We start from the raw sequence: 21,089 nt of genomic DNA on the forward strand, positions 1-21,089 counted from the left end.
TCTATCTATCTATCTATCTATCTATCTATCTATCTATCTATCTATCTATCCATCTATCCATCTGTTCAATACAGCACTTCCTTTATATTTAGAGCTCCAAACTATATCGTGTACATTGAAATTCAGCTATATGAAGCATGTATAATGACTTTCCATGGGGAAAACCATCTTGTCACCCAATTCTGCACTAGGCCCATTTCTGCATGTCATTAGATTCTCACTCTCCAGCTCCTTGCCATATAACTATGGGAATATGCTTCTCCTGTGTAAAAATTCAGCACAAACATGTGTTTTGACCTGGCTTCCTCATGAGGTTTGTAGAATAAAGACTGAATTTTTCTTTACTCCTCAAAACACATTTGGGCATGGAAAAAAGAAGTGACCCCTGTAAGAATAGCCCCCATTGTATTTAGCAGTAAAGCAGCAGCGACTGCTTTTTAACACAGCACACCGGAGCAGGCTGATTTCACTCTCACATCTCTAATGATGCCCCGCGTGATGCCTGCCTCCAGTTTCTCAGCTATTTGTGCCACTGTTTTCACTCTGGCGATGAACTAGAGAAGCACACTTGAAGACAGACTATCAGAGCCCGAGATGAGGAAAATCAATTTCAAAGCCCCAAAGACAGCTGGTGCGGAAGGTCACTGAACACTAACAGTTGCTTTGTGGCTTCGGAATCATGACTGGAGGGGGATTCTATTTAACAACAACAGCAAGGGGACAGGAGCTACAGAGTTCTGGTGCTTCATTAACTTAGAATGCTGTGCAGCCGGCGACTGCAGAAATGGCAAAGATTACTCAATACGAAGCACAATGAAAGCTTGCTCTTTTGTCTCTGGAAATGGAAAGATCTGTTTCTTTACATTTCCGTCACCACCCTGTGTTCTGGTTTGTATTTTTAAATGGATTCTATGATGTATCTGTCTATGGGTCATGTCACAAATATAAAGTTAGTAGAGACAAAGACTGGATTTCCTCTTCTTTCTTGCTGTCCCCATTTCCTGTCTTCTTGGTCACCGCTTAGTAACTCTAGACTCTGGGGCTCTCTGAGGACCTCTGATAATTTCCACTTATTCTTCCTTCCTGCCTGCCCCCTTCCTTTATCCTGGGCATTCCAAGTGTCAGAGACGCTGCAGTCTTTTCTTTTTTTCTTTCTCTTTGTCCAAGTGTTTAAGTTCATTCTCTCTCCCTCCCTGTCCTGCTGTGTGTGTGTGTGTGTGTGTGTGCGTGTGCGTGTGCGTGTGTGTGTGTGCGCGCGCACGCACGCGCATAAGCCTGTGGTGATGTCCTATTCCTCTCCTCACCACCTTACTTTGAGAGACAGGGCCTTAGACCGGGTGGCCAGTCCATATTGCCCCCATGACACACCTACCCTCCACTCTCTGCCTCCCAGGGCTGGGATTATGGGTATGCAATACCACGCCCAGCTTTTTAGCAATGTGCTGGGAAACCAAACTCACTTCTCCACGTGCAGCCACCATTTCTACCTACTCTTCTCCCAGGCCCAAACACATGCTTGCTATTTTGCTTTCTGACCCCACGTCTTAGCAGGCCTGCACCGTTCTATACTAACCCTTCACTTCTGATTCCTGTCTTTCAAAGTAGTCACCATGCAACGTACCACCAAGAGATTTTTTTTCTTTTTTTAGTGGTAAGATGTTCCGGGCAAACGAAATGTGCCTTTCTATACTATATCACACAAAATACCAATACATCGATTCTTAGTTCCGAAGTACAAAATTATGCAAGTTATAACACGCTCACGAGTCACTAAGAAAAATGGGTTAATACTTATCTTTTGTTCAGAGGATTAATATAATCATGTTATTCCTCTCATATGAAGTAAGTGGCTCAAGAAGTTAGAAATTTCAGGCACCCAAGTGGAAAACACCCCTGGGAAAACGCGTGGTGGCATTAGTCAAAGTCATCTGAGTCATTTCCTCAATGGGAAAAAATTAGGACAGAAAAAAAAAAAGTCAAATTGAAAATGTGTAACTACTGAATGAAATTTGAATCAGCCTAACTATATATCTGGCTATCTTCACAGAGAACAGTTTGTTTTCTTCAGTGTTCTATACTGTGGAAATAATGGGAATAAAGAGTGTGGCAGCTGGCGTTCAGCTCCTGTCCCTAAGGCACACTTGAAAGTTTTATCAACGACACAAAGACACCTGGAAAAATATTTCTATTGTATTGTACACGGCTGTATAGTGTGCAGCTACTGTTCACGGCTGGGAGAATGTCATTGCTGCACAGGTTCTGTTGATTATGTCTTCCCCGTCTTAGGGTCTTTGTTGGACAAAGAGGGTGATTTATATCAAATTGCTTAAATAAAATGTATCAGTGCCCTGTTCTTCTTGACCTTTGTAGGAGGATCTACACAAAGCTCCCAGGATATGCGCTGCTTTCTATTTCTTCACATTAGAGGCTGAGATTCACAATTCCAGCAACATGCCAATGAGGCTGGGTGCACTTGGCTAGACTCTCAATCTTTTCAATACCCAACGTTTTCATTTAAGGGGTAAGAAAAACTCAAGGTATAGGTTCCTTTTCCTTCTGGCGAAACAGAACTCTGGATTTAAGAGGCTTATTAAAGGCCTCACAAGATTTCCTGAACATCAAACGCCTTTCCCAAAATGACATTTCCAGATCTAAAGCAAATGAATCCCATACTTGTGGATTAAATTTACCTGGGAATGAATGGAAGCTAAAATTAGCTACCGGGTTCAAAATAGTTTAAATCACTTGATGTCAAAACAATGGGTAGGCTGTCTGGAATTCACTTTATGATACTTTTAAAATAGATTAAAATACATAGCATTTCTTGTTACTTTGCTATTTTCATTTTACCTACTGTTACTCATTTAATTACTCATGGTCTTCAAGTCTTTATTAAGTCCCACAGAAAGTATATCAGACTAACAGTTGTCAGCATGTACCTGAAATGAATTATACCTGAGAGATAAGGTGAACTTATGGCCTAGGCATCCTTAACACTTAAACCCGCTTTTCAGTCTTTAAAAGTTTTCACTACCGAGTTTCAAATCTTACACTACGAATCCAACATAATTAGCTGTCAGGTATATATTTAACGTTAATAATTGGGAAAAAGCTAAAAAAAAAACAAAACAAAACAGTGGCTTATATATGAAGAAATATAAAATTCTTACAGAGAATAAATAAACAGAAACAAACAAGTAAAAGTTCGTACAGAAAGTCATCTAGTTTGTGTGCGTGTGTACGTGCAGACAGGTATGCCTGCGTGAAGATACATGTGCATGCAGGCATGAGGAGACAGAGGTCAACCCTGGTGTCATGCCTCGGGAGTCATTCCCCTAGTTTTTTGAGATGGCTGTCTCTCACTGGGATCTAGGCATAGGCCATGCTGGGCTGGTGGGCCAGCAAGGCTCAGGAATCCAACTTTCCCGGCCTCTCTACCATGAGGATTACATACAAGCACGGCCACACCCAGTTTCTCCCAGGGCTGTGACAGCTGAACTCAGGCCCTCAGATGTGCGCAGAGAACACTTTACTCCCTGAGTTACCTCACTAGCTCCCCAACAGGGTGCATTCTTACTTAAAGTTGTTTGTTTTTCCTACCTTTAAGCAACTGGTTCTCCGTACAAATACGTACAATGCATAAATGCTTAACAACAGACTGGGAAACAACTTTCATCATCCGAGGATGCCGAAAGGATCACCCGAGGCCTGAAGAGCCAACTGCACTTAGGCGCTGGCAGCCCACAGCTGCCCACCACCGCACAGGCATGCCACGGTTGGGTTGTCCAGTATGGCCAGACAAACTGCGCAGTCACAAGTAAGGGCAGACCTTGTGAGCCATTCGTCCCTGGGGCTAGGCCGCCCAGATCAGCATCCCACAACCACAAACTGCGCCATCGCTTAAACCCCTGCCTTTCAAACTTAGCCTGAATGACAATTTCCCCATGGGCTCCTTAAGACCTAACTGGTGTGGGTGGGATCAAGGACTGAGGCAGACCCAGTGATCACGCTGTAAGAACCGGGCACGGTAAGGTGTGAAGGCATCGGTTTGTTAGCTCAAAACGACCCTTGACATTCCTGTCAAGACTGCATAACGTGAGCAAATCAATTCCAAAGACCCCAGCTTTGAAAGCCACTGCCCAGAGTCCATAGTTAGTTTAGAACAAATGGAATTCGCATAATTCAAGGCTCAATCCATCAGACCTGGATAAGCATAAATATCTTTTACTGTTTATGTCATGGTAGTTTCAGTTTGTTTGGTTTTGTTTGTTTTTCTTTCTTTCTTTTAACTTTCAACAGCCTTACATTTTAAATTTCATTTAACCTTTGGGTTTGTCTCTTAAGAAAGTGGCCCTAACTGGCAATTTCTAATGACACTGCTGTTTTCTTAAACACCTACCACGACGGGTACATCTAACTAGTTTTACAGCGCAATGGGGTACCCGTACATTCTGTTTTCCAGTATCCTTTTCTAGTGTCTGTGCTTCCATGCATATCCGAAACATCCCCCTCATGGTGCATTTTATTTCATAAGAACCTTCATTTGGTGGATCTCCATTCTTCTTAAACTTAGCACTCGGATTCCCTAACCATGGGGAAGCCTATGTAACAATTCAACTTAGATGTATAAATTTTCCATGATGCTTTGCTGTACCGGAGGAGAAGGTTTCTCGTCATTAGCCTTTCTGTTTGGAATATTTTAAATGTGTTTTTCCCTTAAAAACTCTCTGTCGGTTTAGAGCTGGCACTGGAATTTATTTATTTTTGTCCACTAGTAGAGACTCTTCTGAAAATTTCAATTACAAATATTCTAAGTCCAGTGTGTATGCATGCATACAAATAAACATAGTGTCCTTGTTTCTTTTATAACCTGCTTTTTGAGAGGAAGGAAACAGAAATATTTTCACTTGCAGCCCTGCCTTCTCCTAGCCTTTTCGCCTCCTTTGAAACCGGTGAGGACAAAGACCTGGCAACCAAGGCCACCTTCCCAGGGCTGACCACCAAGGCAGCACTACCACATCCTGGCAAAGGTCACAGCAGGGCTCCCTTCTGATCTACAAAACAACGGGGAGAGAAAGATTCTGTCACTCAAGTTCAGAGGGAACAGAATGCCAACATAATTGAAAAGGAAAAACCCACAGTGAATTCTCATTATTACTGTTCAAGTCTTTTCTTTGATCCTTTAGAATTTCTCTTAAAACATCCTTTCCAGGGTGTAAGCAGGGGAGCCCTTACCTACTAAGGGAAGAGTTAGAAGTGCACAGGACACCAGTTTAAAACCAAGTTCCTCAACCAACAGTGGGGCCAGGGCAGCGCTGGATGCAGGCTGTAGCTAAGACTAAAAATTAGCAGATGGGACCTCAAAATTGAAAGACCAGGTTCAGGGCTTAACCAAGAAGACAAAACAGCTCAGAAATAACAAACACTCTTAATGTGTCCTTGGTAAATAAAAATTCCAGATTTTTTGGTTTGCTGATCCTTCACTATGTTAATTTTTAAAATGGATGGTTCTAGAAAAGGAATGCGGGTTTTTGCATAAGTAGGAGCATGTAAGCATTCTAGGAACTGGCTCACTCAACAGGGATTATTTTGGTGCTAACATAAAGGTAACGTAATAAATTTCATTACGAAATTTTGTAGTTAGTAATGTGCTATGTAATCGTAAAATAGAAATATTTAGATTCTGAGCTGTCTCTTAATATTACAGAAAGTTAATTTTGTTACACACTTTAAATAGAAAATATTTTAAACAAGAAAATTAAACATCTCCCAAGGAAACAAGTCAATATGAGGATGTAAATTATATATTTTGACATTAAAAAAGAAGAACAAATACGTAATGATTCTAGCTGTGGCATGGTATGTTAGTGAGACAGATAAACTACCCCTTCACGCTGCGAGCATGTTGGGATCTCAAATCTATTACTCTTCTGAATTGATGTGTTATTATCTTTGGGCATCTTTCACACTAGGAGGTGATCCCAGGAAGAAAAATGTCTTAAATGAAAAGCTGATAAACAAGATAATTTTGTTACTGCTACCTGAATTAATATGAGTTATTCACAATTGTACCAAAAATGGTTTGAGACAAAAAGATCTTGATATTTTAGATAAAAATATCAGCAACTACATCCATGTTAGTAATATATTAATTACGTATACAATTAATATATAGTTATATTGACCATGAACATATATGCTCAGGGTGACTGAAGCATGGTGTGTTGGCCAAACTCTGGAATGAATGAGGAATAATTTTTGAGCATGTGAAGGTGACTGGAGAAAATACTAGAAAACACTTTACCATCTCAAACTCCTCTCACACTTCTATGTAAATAGAACTACCTAAAGTTACATTTAAATATGATGATAGCTGTGTAAAATACACGAGGCTTAACCAGGAAAGGAGGTCTGCATCTTGAAACATAGAACTTGGGACACTGAGGCAGAAGAATAGTCAGTTGTAAGCAAGCTTGGGCTACATGATGAAACCCTGCCTCAAAAAAATAAAAATAAAAAATAAAAAACAACCCCAAACCAAACCAAACCAACCCCAAAGCCAAAAACAAAACCAAACTAAACAAAATAAAACAAAAAATACAGGACTATCCTAGGACACACTGCATCTTCTCTGTAATTTACTGTGGTTAGGTCGGGTGAAATCGAGTGGGAGAGTGTTACAAATTTTGTTTGGAATTAGGAAGTCATTTTTATACTATTATTAATAATAGATGAACAGTATTTGTTTCACATTTTAATAGAATAGTCATTATTTCAGGCGTATGAATCTATATTATCAATATTCTTGTCTTTTAACGTGGCAGTTATACCTACTGATGGCAGTTAGCATGTACTGAATGTGTTAAGATAAAAATTAAAAAAAAAACATATTAAAACATATTATGTGCTATTTGGACATGATTTACTTACTATTAATTCATTTAATTACTGATAGTCACCTATGCTTAAAATTGCACAGAAAAGTTCTTCCAAAGCACTTGAAAACAAAGTTCAATGCAGATGACAAGAGGGATTTCAACTATAGATGTAAGTAAGGCTTTTGAAGAAAAAGAGCCAACCTGGATTGCAAGATTATGCTCGCAGCACCTTACTATGAACCAGTCTGGTGTGCATGTGTGTGTTTGTGTGTGTGTGTGTGACAGAGAGAGAGAGAGAGAGAGAGAGAGAGAGAGAGATTAAGAGACAGATAGAGGCAGAGAGACAGAGAAAAATGACAAACACAAAGGAGAACAAACAGTTCAAAGAGTGGGACAGGTTGAAGCAAGGCTTATCTCTTTTTTAACTTTTTTATTAATTATTATAATTTATTCACTTTGTATCCTAGCTGTGGCCACCTCCCTCATCTCCTCCTAATCTCTCCCTTGGTCCTTCCCTCTTCTCCCCCTATGCTCCCTACCCAAGTCCACTGATAGGGGAGGTCCTGCCCCCTTCCATCTGACCCTAGCCTATCAGGTCACATCAGGACTGGCTGCACTGTCCTCCTCTGTGGCCTGGCAAGACTGCACCCCCCAAGGAGAGGTGATCAGAGAGGCTATCACTGAGTTCATGCCAAAGAAAGCCCCTGCTTCTCTTACTAGAAAACCCACTTGGATACAGAGTCTACGGGCTACATTGAGTCTATGGGCTACATCTGAGCCAGGGTTTTAAGTCCTCTCCATGCATTGTCCTTGGTTGGGGTATCAGTCTCTGCAGGGGCCCCAGGGCTCAGTTTTTTGGCTCTGCTGGTCTCCTTTTGGAGTTCCTGTCCCCTCCACATCTTTCTATCTCCCCTTTCTTTCAAAAACATTCCCTGCACTCTGCCCAAAGTTTGGCTATGAGTCTCAGCCTCTGCTTTGATACCTTGATCAGTAGTCCTTCAGAGGCCCTCTGTGGTAGGCTCCTGTCCTGTTCCCTGTCTTCTCCTGCTTCCAATGTCTATTGCATTTGCCCTTCTCAATGAGGATTGAGCATCTTTCCTAGGGTCTTCCTTGTTGTTTAGCTTCTTTAATTGCACAGATTTTAGTATGTTTATCCTATATTATATGGTTTATATCCACTTATAAGTGAGCATATACCATGTCTGTCTTTCTGCTTCTATGTTACCTCACCCAAGATGATCTTTTCTAGTTCCCACCATTTGCCTGATGATGTTCTTAATTAGATGAATAGTATTCCATTAACTCAAGCGACAACACATGCTGGAGAGGATGTGGAGAAAGGGGAACCCTCCTCCATTGATGGTGGGAATATAAACTTGTACAACCACGTTGGAAATCAATCTGGTGCTTTCTCAGAAAATTTGGAATAGTGCTATCTCAAGATACAGCTATACCACTCCTAGGCATATATCCAAAGAATACAAGGACATCTGTCCAACCATGTTTGTAGCAGCTTTATTCGTAATAGCCAGAATCTGGAAACAACCCAGATGTCTCTCAATGGAGGAATGGACACAGAAATTGTGGTACATTTATACAATGGAATACTATTCAGGAAGGCTTATTTCACACCTAACTGGCACCTAACCATTAGGAAATGAGATCAGATTTAAATGTCACAGAACCCCCACCATGAATTATAAACTCTAGTAAATTCAGGTAGGAAAACTGAGGGTGTTTTGCCCTCAAACTATGACAAGAACTGAGTCATCTCTCTAGCCCTGTTTGTATTTATTTATTCTAGATTAGATTTTGACGTTTTTATTTGTTTACTTTTACAGTTTCTCAGATGCATACTGCCTGCTCTGCAACCTCCACCTTCCTAACCCCTGTCCTTCAGTCCTCCAGGTAGCACGGCCCTAATGTCTAATGGACATCACTGAAATGAGAAAAGGTTAAAGAGCAGCAGATGGGCCAGGATGCCCTCACCCTCACCGTTAGTAACTGTGGTTTGTGAGCTCACCATTTAGCACAAGAGTCTTCAGAATCTTTGGGGTGGATTGTGGTATGATTTTGTACATGTGCTTTTAGCCATATTATAGGCCAGTCATTTACCTATGGCCAATGACCTAGTAAGAAATCTCCAAATGAGATAGATCTCAAATGTGTAAGGCTTAATATGTTCTGCCCTTCCCATGCTGACAAGCATTGCCATCACGTGTCACCAAAATACAGGCGTGCGCGCACACACACACACACACACACACACACAGAGCGAGAGAGAGAGAGAGAGAGAGAGAGAGACATACATACAACATACACATATTTTATTGGCTGTGGATACAAGGTCTTACTATGTAGTCTTGACTGGCCCAGAACTTGCTATGTAGAACACACTGCACTTAAATTCAGACAACCTGCCTCTGCCTCGCAAGTGTTGGGATTAAAGGTGTGTGCCACCACACCTGGCAAGAACAGTTTTGAAAATGTAATACACTATCTGCTCAAGAGTGATTAGACAGCACAGGTTCTATCAAGAGACTCTTAGCTAGGACTCCTGGTACAGGCCTGCACCCCCAACGATTTTGGAGGCTAGGGCAGAAAGATCACAAGTTCAAAGCTTAGGGGTACCCAGTGAGTCCAAAGGCATGGGCAGTTTGGCGGGTCCCTGTCCCAAAATAAGAAGAAAAAAGGTTACTTAGGATGCAGCTCACTGGGGAAGTATGTGACAGTCCAGGCCTTGGGTTCCATACCCTGCACCAAACTAAAACAATCTACCCCCTCCCCCCCCCCAAAAAAAAAACCCTTTTAACTCAGAGAAAATAATGTAAGTGCTTTAATTCGGGGACTCTTACCAGTCCATGATTCTTTTGCCAAGATCGTGTACTGATATATTACTATAATAATTTCCAAATTGCCCAGGAATTTCTGTAAACCCACTGGGTTTCAAAATCAGGTAAAACAAAATAATCTGTAAGATTAATTCCAATTCTAATCTTTTTTTTCTGGAACATAAGTCATCTTCTCAAAAGCAGTAGAGGGGCTGGGGAAATGGCCCAGTCAGCAACATGCCTGTTGTGACGGGGACTTGAGTCTGATCACCAGCATCCACATACAAAGACAGGTGTGGTAGTGTGGAGGAGGAGACGGGAGGATTCCGGGGTTCACTGGCCAGTTACTTTGGCCAAGTCAGTGGGCTCCAGGTTCATTGGGAGGCCCCATCTTTTTCTTAAATCATAAGACAGTGACAGAGGAAGACACTGACATTGACCTCTGACCTTCACATGTACAGGAACACACATGTGCACGAGTGTCTGTACCTACTCATGTAGACACAACACACACACACAAAGCAGTCACGGTTTCTCTAGGTCTTCCAAAACAAAACATTTTTTTTCCCCACCGTGGTTTAGTGCAAAAAAAAAAATACCTTAATAACAATAATGGTGATGATATAATAATAATAATAGTAATAATACTGCAACATGAATAAATGCAAAATCAGGCTTTATTTTCAGATCTACTATGGCAACATATCTCAAATAATGTATTCCCCATATTGTTGCCTTTCTGTTAAATAATAAAAAAAAAAGAAAAGAAAAAAACACTTGAAAATGTCACCTAAGAGGTCCCCCCAGTTCAGCTGAGAACTTAATGGCTTCTATCGAATTGTTCAAAAGCTTGCCAGCATGATCTTTTTTGGTAGTGGTCAGGACTTCATTGGTTCTTTATTTCCTTGGTAGTGGCCAGTTGCCTTTGAAAATGCTAAATCAGTTGTTTTAAACACATGGGAGAAGAGAGGATTTAAGGAATTCAAAGATATCCAAGTGTCATGAACATTGCATGTGACATTTCAATGACACTTTATACAGTTTTTGTGAAGCATGATCAATCTTATTTGATGAAAAAGGGGGGGGGAGATAAAAATACATGAGTACCAAGGTCAAGGTTACGTAGTTGATCGGATGCCGAGATGTTAATCCAGACCTGTCTCTTAGCCAAAGCTTCGCCCTACACACCGTGATCAGAAAGGGGCTATAATACCTTACTCAGGATGTAGCTGCACCAGGATGTTTTTGGGTAATAAAAACATGTTAAGTGGTTCTGATGTGAGGTGAGATGCTACAAAATCATAAAGAGGGTCACAGCAGAGTCAGGAGGGTTATCAAATGGAATTTATTAAGCTTAGTTGATTAATTGCATGGCCAAGAAGAAAGGCTTCTCAGAGCGGCTTAACAGAAAGCAGGCTTTGCCTCAGGCTTGAAGGCAGAGGGGTAAGATTCAGAGAAGCGTAGGCAGGCCACAGAAGTGCAGGAGGAACTTGCAGGCATGCGTGGCAGGATAGTTACTGACTGGTAAAGAAATCAGGGGATGAGATTCTGGGACCAACACAGTGGTAAAATTGAGTGAACGTTAACTCTAGGAAAAGATTTCATAAAATAATCATCCTGCAGCAGCAGTAAGGAGAGACAAACTTGCAAAATACCTAAATGTGCACACACACGTAACAACCTTCGTGCCAGGGAGATAGAGATGTAATTTTGTAGACAATGTTAGGAAGGAGGGAGCATGGTTGAATAAAAGGAAACCTCACAAGGCTCCTACTAGAAAAGAAGTGTTTGATGAAGAGGTCATAGTGAGAAGAGGACCACGGGTAAGTTCCAGTCATCAGCCATGATCAAGGCAACGGCTTCCATGACCTTTGACTTTGACCATGTTCACAGAAGTGGCTAGAAATGCATTAGTTTGTAAGAACTTGTTTCCCTAGGTATTATGAAAATTAGTTATCACATATGAATATTTTGTTTATCCAGGATCATATGTTATCTGAATATACAGTATTATAATTTATGGGAATTAATTAAAAATGAATTAAGCCTATAATAAATGGCTAATGTGTACATCTTAGTATCTTAATTTGTCACTAAAAAAAACCTGGTACACTACAATTCATAAAAATAAAACTACCACTTGGTTGTACAGTAGCTTCATCAGGCAAAAATGCATCAAATCCTCTCATATCTCAAATAAATTTTACAGCTGAGTTCTAACGTCTAAACAACGTGGACATAATTGGTGTGTGGCACATCAAAGCTTTTACTGTTTCACTCCCAACATTTAATATTTTAGTTCATTAAATGTTTCACACATATGAATACTTGTCTTCCACTACTATTGGAAGATTATTTTCTTAAAAAAAAATTAAGACACTTGGAGTTCCTGCCTAAAACAAACCCACATATATCTTGTGAATTGAGAAAAGCCAAGAGATTTTATTCTGCTAAAATTAATCATGGTTTAATTTTATGCTTGGCCTACCTCACACATACAGTGAGACATTAATATCCCAGGTGAGAAAAATACATTTCTTAACTTTGGGCAAACAAAAGAGATACTTTGTTACATATTACTTTTGCTCAATTGTTAAACAATTAGATGTCCTTATCTACTGCCCATGCGACTGTCATTTGGTTATTACTTAAAAAACAAGCAAAGCAAATCATGCGCCAGGAGCTTGTTTTACATTATACCCTGAATGCAACATTATTTTGAGTATATATTATTAATGAATTGAAAACTGCCCTCAGCTTTAAATAAACTGAAGGTGATTACAAAGTTAGAATCTTGAGCAAGGTCTGGTGCCATCCTGTGGTCCTAGGTATGTGGGAGGCTGAGTCAGAAAGAACATTCGAGCCTTGGGCTTCTCGATCCAGCCGAGTAACACAGCGAAATCCTCTTTAAGCAAAAACCACAAGCAAACAATAAAATGAAAATATAGCCTAGGAGTGGAGGGAACAGAGACTATGAAGATGGGCTGGTAGAGGTGGGGGCTGGGTGGGAGGAATGAGCCAAAATGAAGAATGTATGAAAAAAGCCCTTTGGAAACCTGGTAGTTTGTAGGCTGATTGAAAAACTTAAGTTTTTAAAGGAGTTTGAAGGAAGAGAACCTGCGTGGCTGGGTAGTGATACTAACAGAAGCCACGGGTTATTAAGCAAAAAAATCCCATGCCAGTTTGACACACTTATGAGCTGATGGTCAGGGAGGCCTCAGAAATCCCATGCCAGTTTGACACACTTATGAGCTGATGGTCAGGGAGGCCTCAGAGACTCCATTTTCGATGCAGTCTGTCACCAGCCCTCTTGGCTGCCCCAAAGAACCAGACGGCAAGACTTTACTGCTGAACACACCACACACCTGGAGTGCAGAATACTGAGAAATTAACTGAGAACTGAGTTGGAAGCTTCCTCCTTGTTTGATAACATTCATCAAGTGGAGAGCGCTATTCAAGCTGCTGGGGGAGAAAAGACCTCAGCGGTCCAAGCCATCTGTGAACAGTATGAACTACTAAAGAGCTAGCCAACGTATGTACAATGGGGCAATAGTGGTATGAATGTCATGTGGGCAACCATATGCTCCACATGATAGGAAATAAAGTAAAAAAAAAAAATCTAGCTTAGCTAACTTGATAGGATACAAACTCTTTAAATATGTTTATACTTGTAGACAAATGCTCTTTTCCATCCTTGATCAGAGACCCTTCTCTTTGCAATGAATGGTGGTGAATGCAGAAACTCGTCGCTGGCTATTCAAGTTACTGAGAATAGGAGATAGCTGAGTGCTTAGTCTTAAATAGGCCAGTTCTACTATTACCAACATAGGCTCAGGAAAAACTGTAAAAAAAGTGACAGAAAAAAAAAATCTAAGCACCAAAAGACAGTTAAGAGCTGTGAGATGCCGTCCCTTGCCCATGACACAGCCTATCAGTTCACAGTGGCTGTGGATATCTGAGTTGAGTATGCATAGAACTCTGTGTGTCAGGAGTCAGTCATGGATAGGAGAGAAACTCACTGGTCCCTACCCTTTCCTGCTGAACTACTGGATACTGATGAATCCTGGGAAAGGGGAAGTCATTGTCTTCAGTTATGTACTCAACAGTGAGAGTTCCAAATCCATGGCCACTCAGATGGCTCTGGTTAATCGTAGTGGTTCGCCAAGCCAAGCCAAGCCAAGCCAAGCCAAACAACATAAACATGAGAATGAAGCTTGTAGAAAATGAGGTGTGTGTGTGTGTGTGTGTGTGTGTGTGTGTGTGTGTGTGTGTGTGTTTGAGATAGAAAAAGAGAGAGACAGACAGACACAGGATGAGAGGGAAATAAAAGAGGGTGGGGAAGGAGTACTCAAAATGCATCATGTTGATGTATGAACAAACTTAATTAATTTAACAGTTGGACTAGGATTAAAAGCCAGGTCTATCTGAATCCAGGCATTCATTAGTGCTCATAATGCTGAACTGTGTTTTGTATTACTCCTGCATCTACTGGCTTTCAATACTGACTCACACAAACGACCTTCATTTACAGCTACTGTTAGTGTACAGTCGATTTTCTCATTTTAATTACTGGCATGGTGCCTGCTATACAACCAAGTTAAATCTATACCATTATAATTGGTTAGTAATAATGTTACATTAACCAAATCATGACTGTGCTTCCACTAATCTTTGTAACCACCTGTGAATTTTTGGCTTAGAGTTACTTAGAATGGATGCTTTACCTCAGTGTGAGAAATCGTTTAGAAGATTCCAATTATTATACTAGAGACACATAGACTCATCCTTTGAGTATATTCAGAACCAGATTTTGGGTTTGCTTTATGTTTTTATGGATTTAAATTTGCCCTCAATATAATATTTTCACTGAAATGATTCAATTTTAATTTCTATAATAAAGTTTCATCCCCTTTGCTTAGCGTTTTCCCCCCTTTGCTTAGTGCTGGGGTCAGATTCCAGGGCTTTGCACAGACTGGGCAGGGGCACTGCCAGTGAGCTATATCCCCAGTAGAAAGCACTGTCTTCACTAGGCATTTTCTTGATAGTGTGAGGAAAAAGACAAGCAAACACTTAAATATCGCTTTGGTAGCCAGCATATTTTGAATCCAACAGGATCTTTTGCATGAATGAATAAACAAACGATTAATGCTTAAGTATTTGCTGCAAATCAAATAGAAACTAGAGAAGCTCAATTTCTTCATTTCATCTGTGTTTCAGTCAAAGGCCACCTTCACATTCACTCTTTCACACTCATCAGGCTGGGACCAATGCAGAGTAGGCTTACTCACAATCAACTTCATTCTTCAGAATGCAGTTCTGCATGCTGGGGACAACAGAGGTTTATGTTGTAGAAGGGTCCCTGTCTGTCTGGAGGAAGCGCATGGCCAACACAGAACTAGGCCACCAAATAGGTCTGCGGCCCCTCCTTTCACCAGAGAAAAAGGAGTTGAAGTGGCAACCTGAAATAGGCCTCAAATACCACCCAGCAAGTTCTGCTGTATTGTACTGCTCTCTCCTCCCGGAATTCCTCACTTCTCTTTTCTCACAAATGACCGAACACATCACACCTCTTCATCACTCCTTTAAGAAATACTCTACGTTATTGTAAAAGACTATAAAGTATTGCTTAGGGGATCCAACCGACTTCTGTTAATTACTTCATGATTTTTTAAAAGCGCTTACTTTAAAGAAAATGATGGCAAAGCCTTTCGTGGTTAAGGATTTCTTGGGAAACCAGTGACTGGCCCAAACTGAGATGCCAACCCCTGACACTGTTAATGACACTCTGCTATGCTTGCAGACAGGAGCCTAGCATAGTTGCCTTTAAGAGGCCTCATCCAGCAGCTGATGGAAACAGATTCGGAGTCCCACAGCCAAACAACAGGCCGACCTCAGGGAGCCCTGGAGAAGAGTGGGAGGAAGGATAGAGGAAACGGAAGGGGTCAAGAGCATCACAAGAAGACCTACAGAGTCAACCAACCTGGGCCCATGGGAGCTCACAGAGACAGAACCACCAACCAAAGAGCATGTAAATATACACGCCCTGTACATATGCTGCAGATGTGCAGCGCGGTCATCAGGTGGGTCCCCTAACAAAGGGAGGAGAGGCAAGCCTTTGCATCCCCTTCCTCTAGCTGGAATTGTCTGTAGGCGGCGTTGTCTGTAGGTGGATGCATTTAGTCCTGCTGCGACTTGAGCATCCACGGGTACTGTTAGTATACCTAAGGGGACTCCCCTTCTCTGAGAAGAACTAGTGGGGGGAGGAGCGTGAGGGTGGGACTGGGAGGAGAGGAGGGACGGGGCTGCGATCAGGCTGTAAAGTGATTAAATAATAAAATTATATATATATATATATATATTTCTTATATACGTATTTCTTAGCCTAGGACCAGGTCTGATTTTAAAATGTGGTTAGTAACTGTTTTCTCTCTTTTCTAGAGTGTGGCCCTCTCTTTCTCCACAGGAGTCCCTGGGTGTCCCCCAAGCTACCTTTAACAAAGGCAAGGCCTCAGCTAGTCAACTGAAGTTAATGGCTACCTGCCCAGGCATGTTTTACTTGCAACTATCGCTGTAACTGCAGAGGGTCCTACTGCTCACTGCCTTGCTAATGGCAAGCATTTCCTCGTCACTCAGAAGGTGGATGTCCAGCTTTTCAGGAGGAAACTCTTCTCTCGGTACTATAAGGTCACAATGCGTGAGAGACTGCCCGTAGTTTTTACAGGCAAGGTTGAGTCAAGCCTGGTGTTTGTATGATTGTCTCGCTTTTCCTTAGGACCACTTAAAACTACCCAAAGAATGAGGAAAAAGGATACCGCAGTGAGTAAACAATACTTCCACCTAAGTATTCTGTTGTTTAAAATGCAGAGCAATTGATCTTACATAAAAGAAGCCCAGGGCTTTCAATAGTCAAATTAAAAATGCACTAATAAAGAGGTAATTTAATATGCAATTTCATGAATTAATAATTAGCTGAGCAGTACTGAACTGCTAGATAAAAAGCTACGGGAACATAACTAATGAACTATCAATGCCAAAATAGACGTTATAATAAAGCGAGACTTTAATAAATCATTTATTAAATGGCTACAAATGAACTATTTTGTTAATATCTAACAGGTAACTACTGTCTACTTAATTCATAGATAGAAACTAGAAACTAGGGTCTTGAAGACAATTAACTTTACGGTCACTGAGGGTCAAGGCTTGTCAATGAGTCACCGCTCTCTGTACCTTTTAGAGCTGTTGCTGGTCTAGGCTAAGCTTTTCCGTGTATTCTTAGAGCAGCTACTGTTCCACACGGGAACAGATGAAGTTTAACATAAACTGCAATAGGCTAGCTGCAGGCCACCAACATCCTAAAAGTCAACGCTCCCAATTGCAAGCAAGGAGGAGGAGTAACCTCGAAGGACACTGCTTGGTACTGAGGGTAGGGGCTGACTGATGGCTGCAGACTAAGGTCATTTTGAACTTCCAGAGCTCATTCAGATCCCCACGTAAATCTTGCATATCTGAATCTCACTGGAGATTGCAAAAGGAGCAAAGGTAGTCACCGTGCGGAAAAGTAGTGTGATAGTATTGATTGTCTCCAGAAAGAAAATGCGTGTTTTTGTGGAAGCCAGAGGTTGCCCACTGGGAGAAGGAAAAAAAAAAAAAGCCTTCTAATAAATCAAAATTAAAGCTTCGTTGAACTACATAGGACAGGGCAGAATGTCCTTTATTCTTTCAGTGCTAATTCACATAAGCTGTGCGTTTACAAATTCCTGCGATTTCATGGATGGTTCCAGGTATATTTTACCAAATATTATCTATATCTGAAGAGAAGAAAAGGCGAAAAGGTAAGGGGAAGAAAAATCTATATCCATAACTTCCCATTAATGGCTTTTATCCTTTACAGCTTATATCTTTTAAACGATAGAAAAATGATTAACAAACACGCGTGTGCATAAGCTAGGAAGTGCCAGGGAGGGAAGGACATGCTAGACCTAGGAACGGATGAAGGCAGACGCAAGCCTGGATGACGTTTTGAAAGTGAGCTTGAGAGTCATACTCAACAGGGAACCTTAACTAAAAAAGGAGAACGAGAAAGAATCAATGATAAATAAGACTGCTTCTTCACCTGGAGAGTTCCAGCCAAGTGAGACTATTAAAGAAACCAGAGTGGCGCTGCGTTGGTCGGTGCGCTGCGAGATTTTTCACATCGCAGCTGAGGGTTATTCACCGAGTGCCTGCGAGTTGAAATATCATTCCTTTTTATTAGCACCACCGGCGAGAGGCGAGCCTCGGTTAATGAGAAGAACAACAAAGCTGCGCTCCAGGTTAGTTTTTGTTAACAGGATGCACAACTGTTAAACGCATTACTCTTCCTGCTTATCAGTGAGATAAGCAGTTGCCCCGCCCCCAACTCAGCCATTCACAGAACTATGCCAGCCCATTGATGACTCACTAATGGTACCACTTTAGGGTGGAAGGGAAGTTTTCCAGCTGCTTCCCTCAGGAACGGCTTTACCCACGGATAGGATGGATAGGATGGACTGTCTTCTAAGGAGCTACTTTGCTTCTGAAATTCCATCCACTCAAAATTACTACAAGAGGAATAAAAGGGATCTATCTTATCTTCCTCAAATTTATTTTAAATCTCGTCACCATACCACATGACTTCAAGGAATGCCGACTCTCTTGTTGACAGTTTGGGAGGCTTTTGTGTTATACAGTATCACTAAAATTAAACACGTTTCTGATGATTTAACTCGACATATTTCATAAATCTTTGTCAAGACAATTACTGTCAACTACAATGCAATTATCCGTATTCAATTTGATGACTCAACTGGAAAATTACTTTTTTCCTAATAAAATTTGCAAAATGACAACAGTGAATCAGTGTTGATTGGTCGCTCAGTGGGTACTAATTAATTAAGCCAGGTAAATTTAGGTCTGTGCTAATAACCTTGGGAGGGAAAAAAAATAGATCCATATACATGTTTTTGGAATTTTTTGTTTGTTTTTTTGTCTTGGATGAAGGGAACTCTCCTGTTTGCCTACTTTTCTTTCTATTTCCTAATTTCTCCCAGAAGAGAAATACAAGATACACAATAAGGCTGGCACTACAGATAAAAAGCAAGAGTTCTTTGTAACCTTGTTCAGGTCAACAGTAAAAGAAAAGACAGAATGATTTTTATTGTTTATAACTAACAGGGAGACCCTCCCTACTAGCTCATCCTCAGGGCAGGGTTGGTATAGATCACACAGCTGACAGCAAGAAACAACGGTTTATTCATCATGAGAGGCCCTTCTCACCTAGCAGCTCATTTAAACACTGACATTAGCCACTGGCTCTGCATCTGGCATGGGGGGCAGGGCATGCTGTCCCCCGGGGGCAGAGTCCACTATTGTTGAACTTTCCGATGGTGATAATTTATTTTCTCCGAGTCTGATAAAAAGTTAGTGAATCACAAAAATAAATGGCAGGCACGGTGGCCTCACAAGGAGAAGCCCAAGACGTCCACACAACACACAACACGAAGGAGCCAGTGACCGTCCCAGTGTTCCCAGAAGGAAGTAGGGGGGGGGGTTCTACGAAACAGGGGACGTTCAATAACAGAATGCATTGGCTTGGGATAGTTTTCACCAAGTTATATTCTCACGTGAATGGTCAAGGATAAGGGCTACTGTTCCCTATAAGGAAGAATTTCCTAACAGAACTAATGAGTGAGTAGGTGGCGTCTTCAGCCAGAAGCATGTCTGTGGTGGGCTCTCCTTTTTCGGGGAAAGGGCGCTTCCTCTAGGGGTCCCACAGCCCTCCGTTTTGAGTGTCTTTGCAAATAATGCTGGAATGAGGTTTAAAGAGTGGTTGCTTACACTTAAGAGAGGGAGGGAGGGGGCCTCAAATTGCAAGAAACTAAAGGTCTTTTGAACACAAGCCCATCGGACTTACTCTTAGGTGTTGTACCTTTGGGTCCACCATAAGCTTAGGAAACCTGGACAGCGCACAGGCCGAGGAAGTCTAGAACCAATCCGCTGTCCCCCATGGTCACCGAGTAAAGCTGCAAGGGACCAAGAGCCGCTGTTTATAACTCCTTCTATTTCCCACCTGCCGATTCGTGTAGATGTGGAAGCAAAAAAAAAAAAAATAACAGTTGGGAATAGTTTTGCTGAGGTGACAGGGTCTCACCCCTTATAAGGAACAAAAATGTGTGAAAAGAAGAAAAAAGTTCACTGATTCAGCAGCTAAAAAATTTCCAACAATCTGGATCTGATCTTAAAAAAGGCGAGGCACGAGGGATGCAATTAGGATACATTCTCTTGGTGAGAAAAGTGTTGGACCAGTTTATTTTCGAACCCTAGCGGCTTCGAAATGCGCCTTGCTGACAGTCCTAGTGGCACATGCCCTGCCTGAGCAGAGTGATCTTAGCGACCCAGTGATAGGAAGACATCAGGCGGAGGTGTTACCTGCTTTCCAGTGGTACATTACTGCCAAGGACCCAGCTGTCCTGCAGCTGGACGGACTCGGGTGTGGTTTGCAGCTCGGCGGGCAAAGCAGCCGGCGGGGCCGGACTCTGGTTCCTTCTATTGGTCAGGGAGTTTCTATTTAGAGAAGTGACGGATGGGTGGTGCTGGGCGGGGTGCTGCTTGTGAGAAGGCGGCAAAGGCTGCAGGGTGGCTTGCCCTTGACTGTTGGCAGGTTGCTCTGCGGAAGAAGAGAAACAAAGGGAAACTCGTTACACACTTCCGCGTGTGCGTGCGCGCGTGTGAGCGCGCACACTGCGCTCTTCTGGCAGAGCCGCTGTCGTTAAATCAGAAATAAAAACTGCACAGAAATCCACAACCTAACGCATTTGCATATTATTCTATTAAACCAGTGCTCAGTGACATTCTCAAAGACCAACTTTACCCTTGATACGCAAAGTTCTAATTAATATACAACAGATGGCAAAATTGCTTTTGGTTTTAATTTGTTTCAGATTTTTTTTTTCATCTGGTTTTATTAACACCTACAGAAAACAACATCTGACAGCTCCCTTAATGTGCCTTTAGATTTCAGCTTTTTTTTTTTTTTTCTCTTTTTTAACAAACCAAGCCTGAAATTAAATGGGTGATTTTGGAGGAACACAAAGGTTTTCGAAACGCATATAATCCCCGTAATTATTTAATGGAGTTTTTTTAAGCTTTATTTAACTGCAATAAATTATTGCAAGCTAGCTGCGAAACAGCGGTAGACTGCTCTAGTTTGGTGCATCTCAAACAAGGCGGCTCTGCGCTCTGATCCACTAATAGCGCTAAGCATCCTGTAGCAGAAGGTCACTCCGAGAAGCAGATGTTGTTTCATGGATACTTAACAGCCTGAATCACATCTGATTACAACGTCAGAAGACTCATATAC

At 41.5% G+C, this 21,089-nt stretch overlaps 1 protein-coding gene across 1 annotated transcript in view; it reads right to left on the reverse strand.

The window, feature by feature from the left end:
- The window catches only part of Tenm3 (teneurin transmembrane protein 3), a 436,338-nt gene that overhangs the window by 161,519 nt on the left and 253,730 nt on the right, over positions 1-21,089 (reverse strand). The window contains exon 3 of the mRNA XM_055593562.1: positions 20,159-20,396. Coding sequence (XP_055449537.1) covers positions 20,159-20,396 — 238 coding nt within the window. The remainder of the gene's footprint in view (positions 1-20,158; positions 20,397-21,089) is intronic.

This window comes from Psammomys obesus, unplaced genomic scaffold (assembly GCF_907164565.1).
Source record: "Psammomys obesus unplaced genomic scaffold, mPsaObe1.curated_primary_1811, whole genome shotgun sequence".
NCBI classification, from domain to species: Eukaryota; Metazoa; Chordata; class Mammalia; order Rodentia; family Muridae; genus Psammomys; species Psammomys obesus.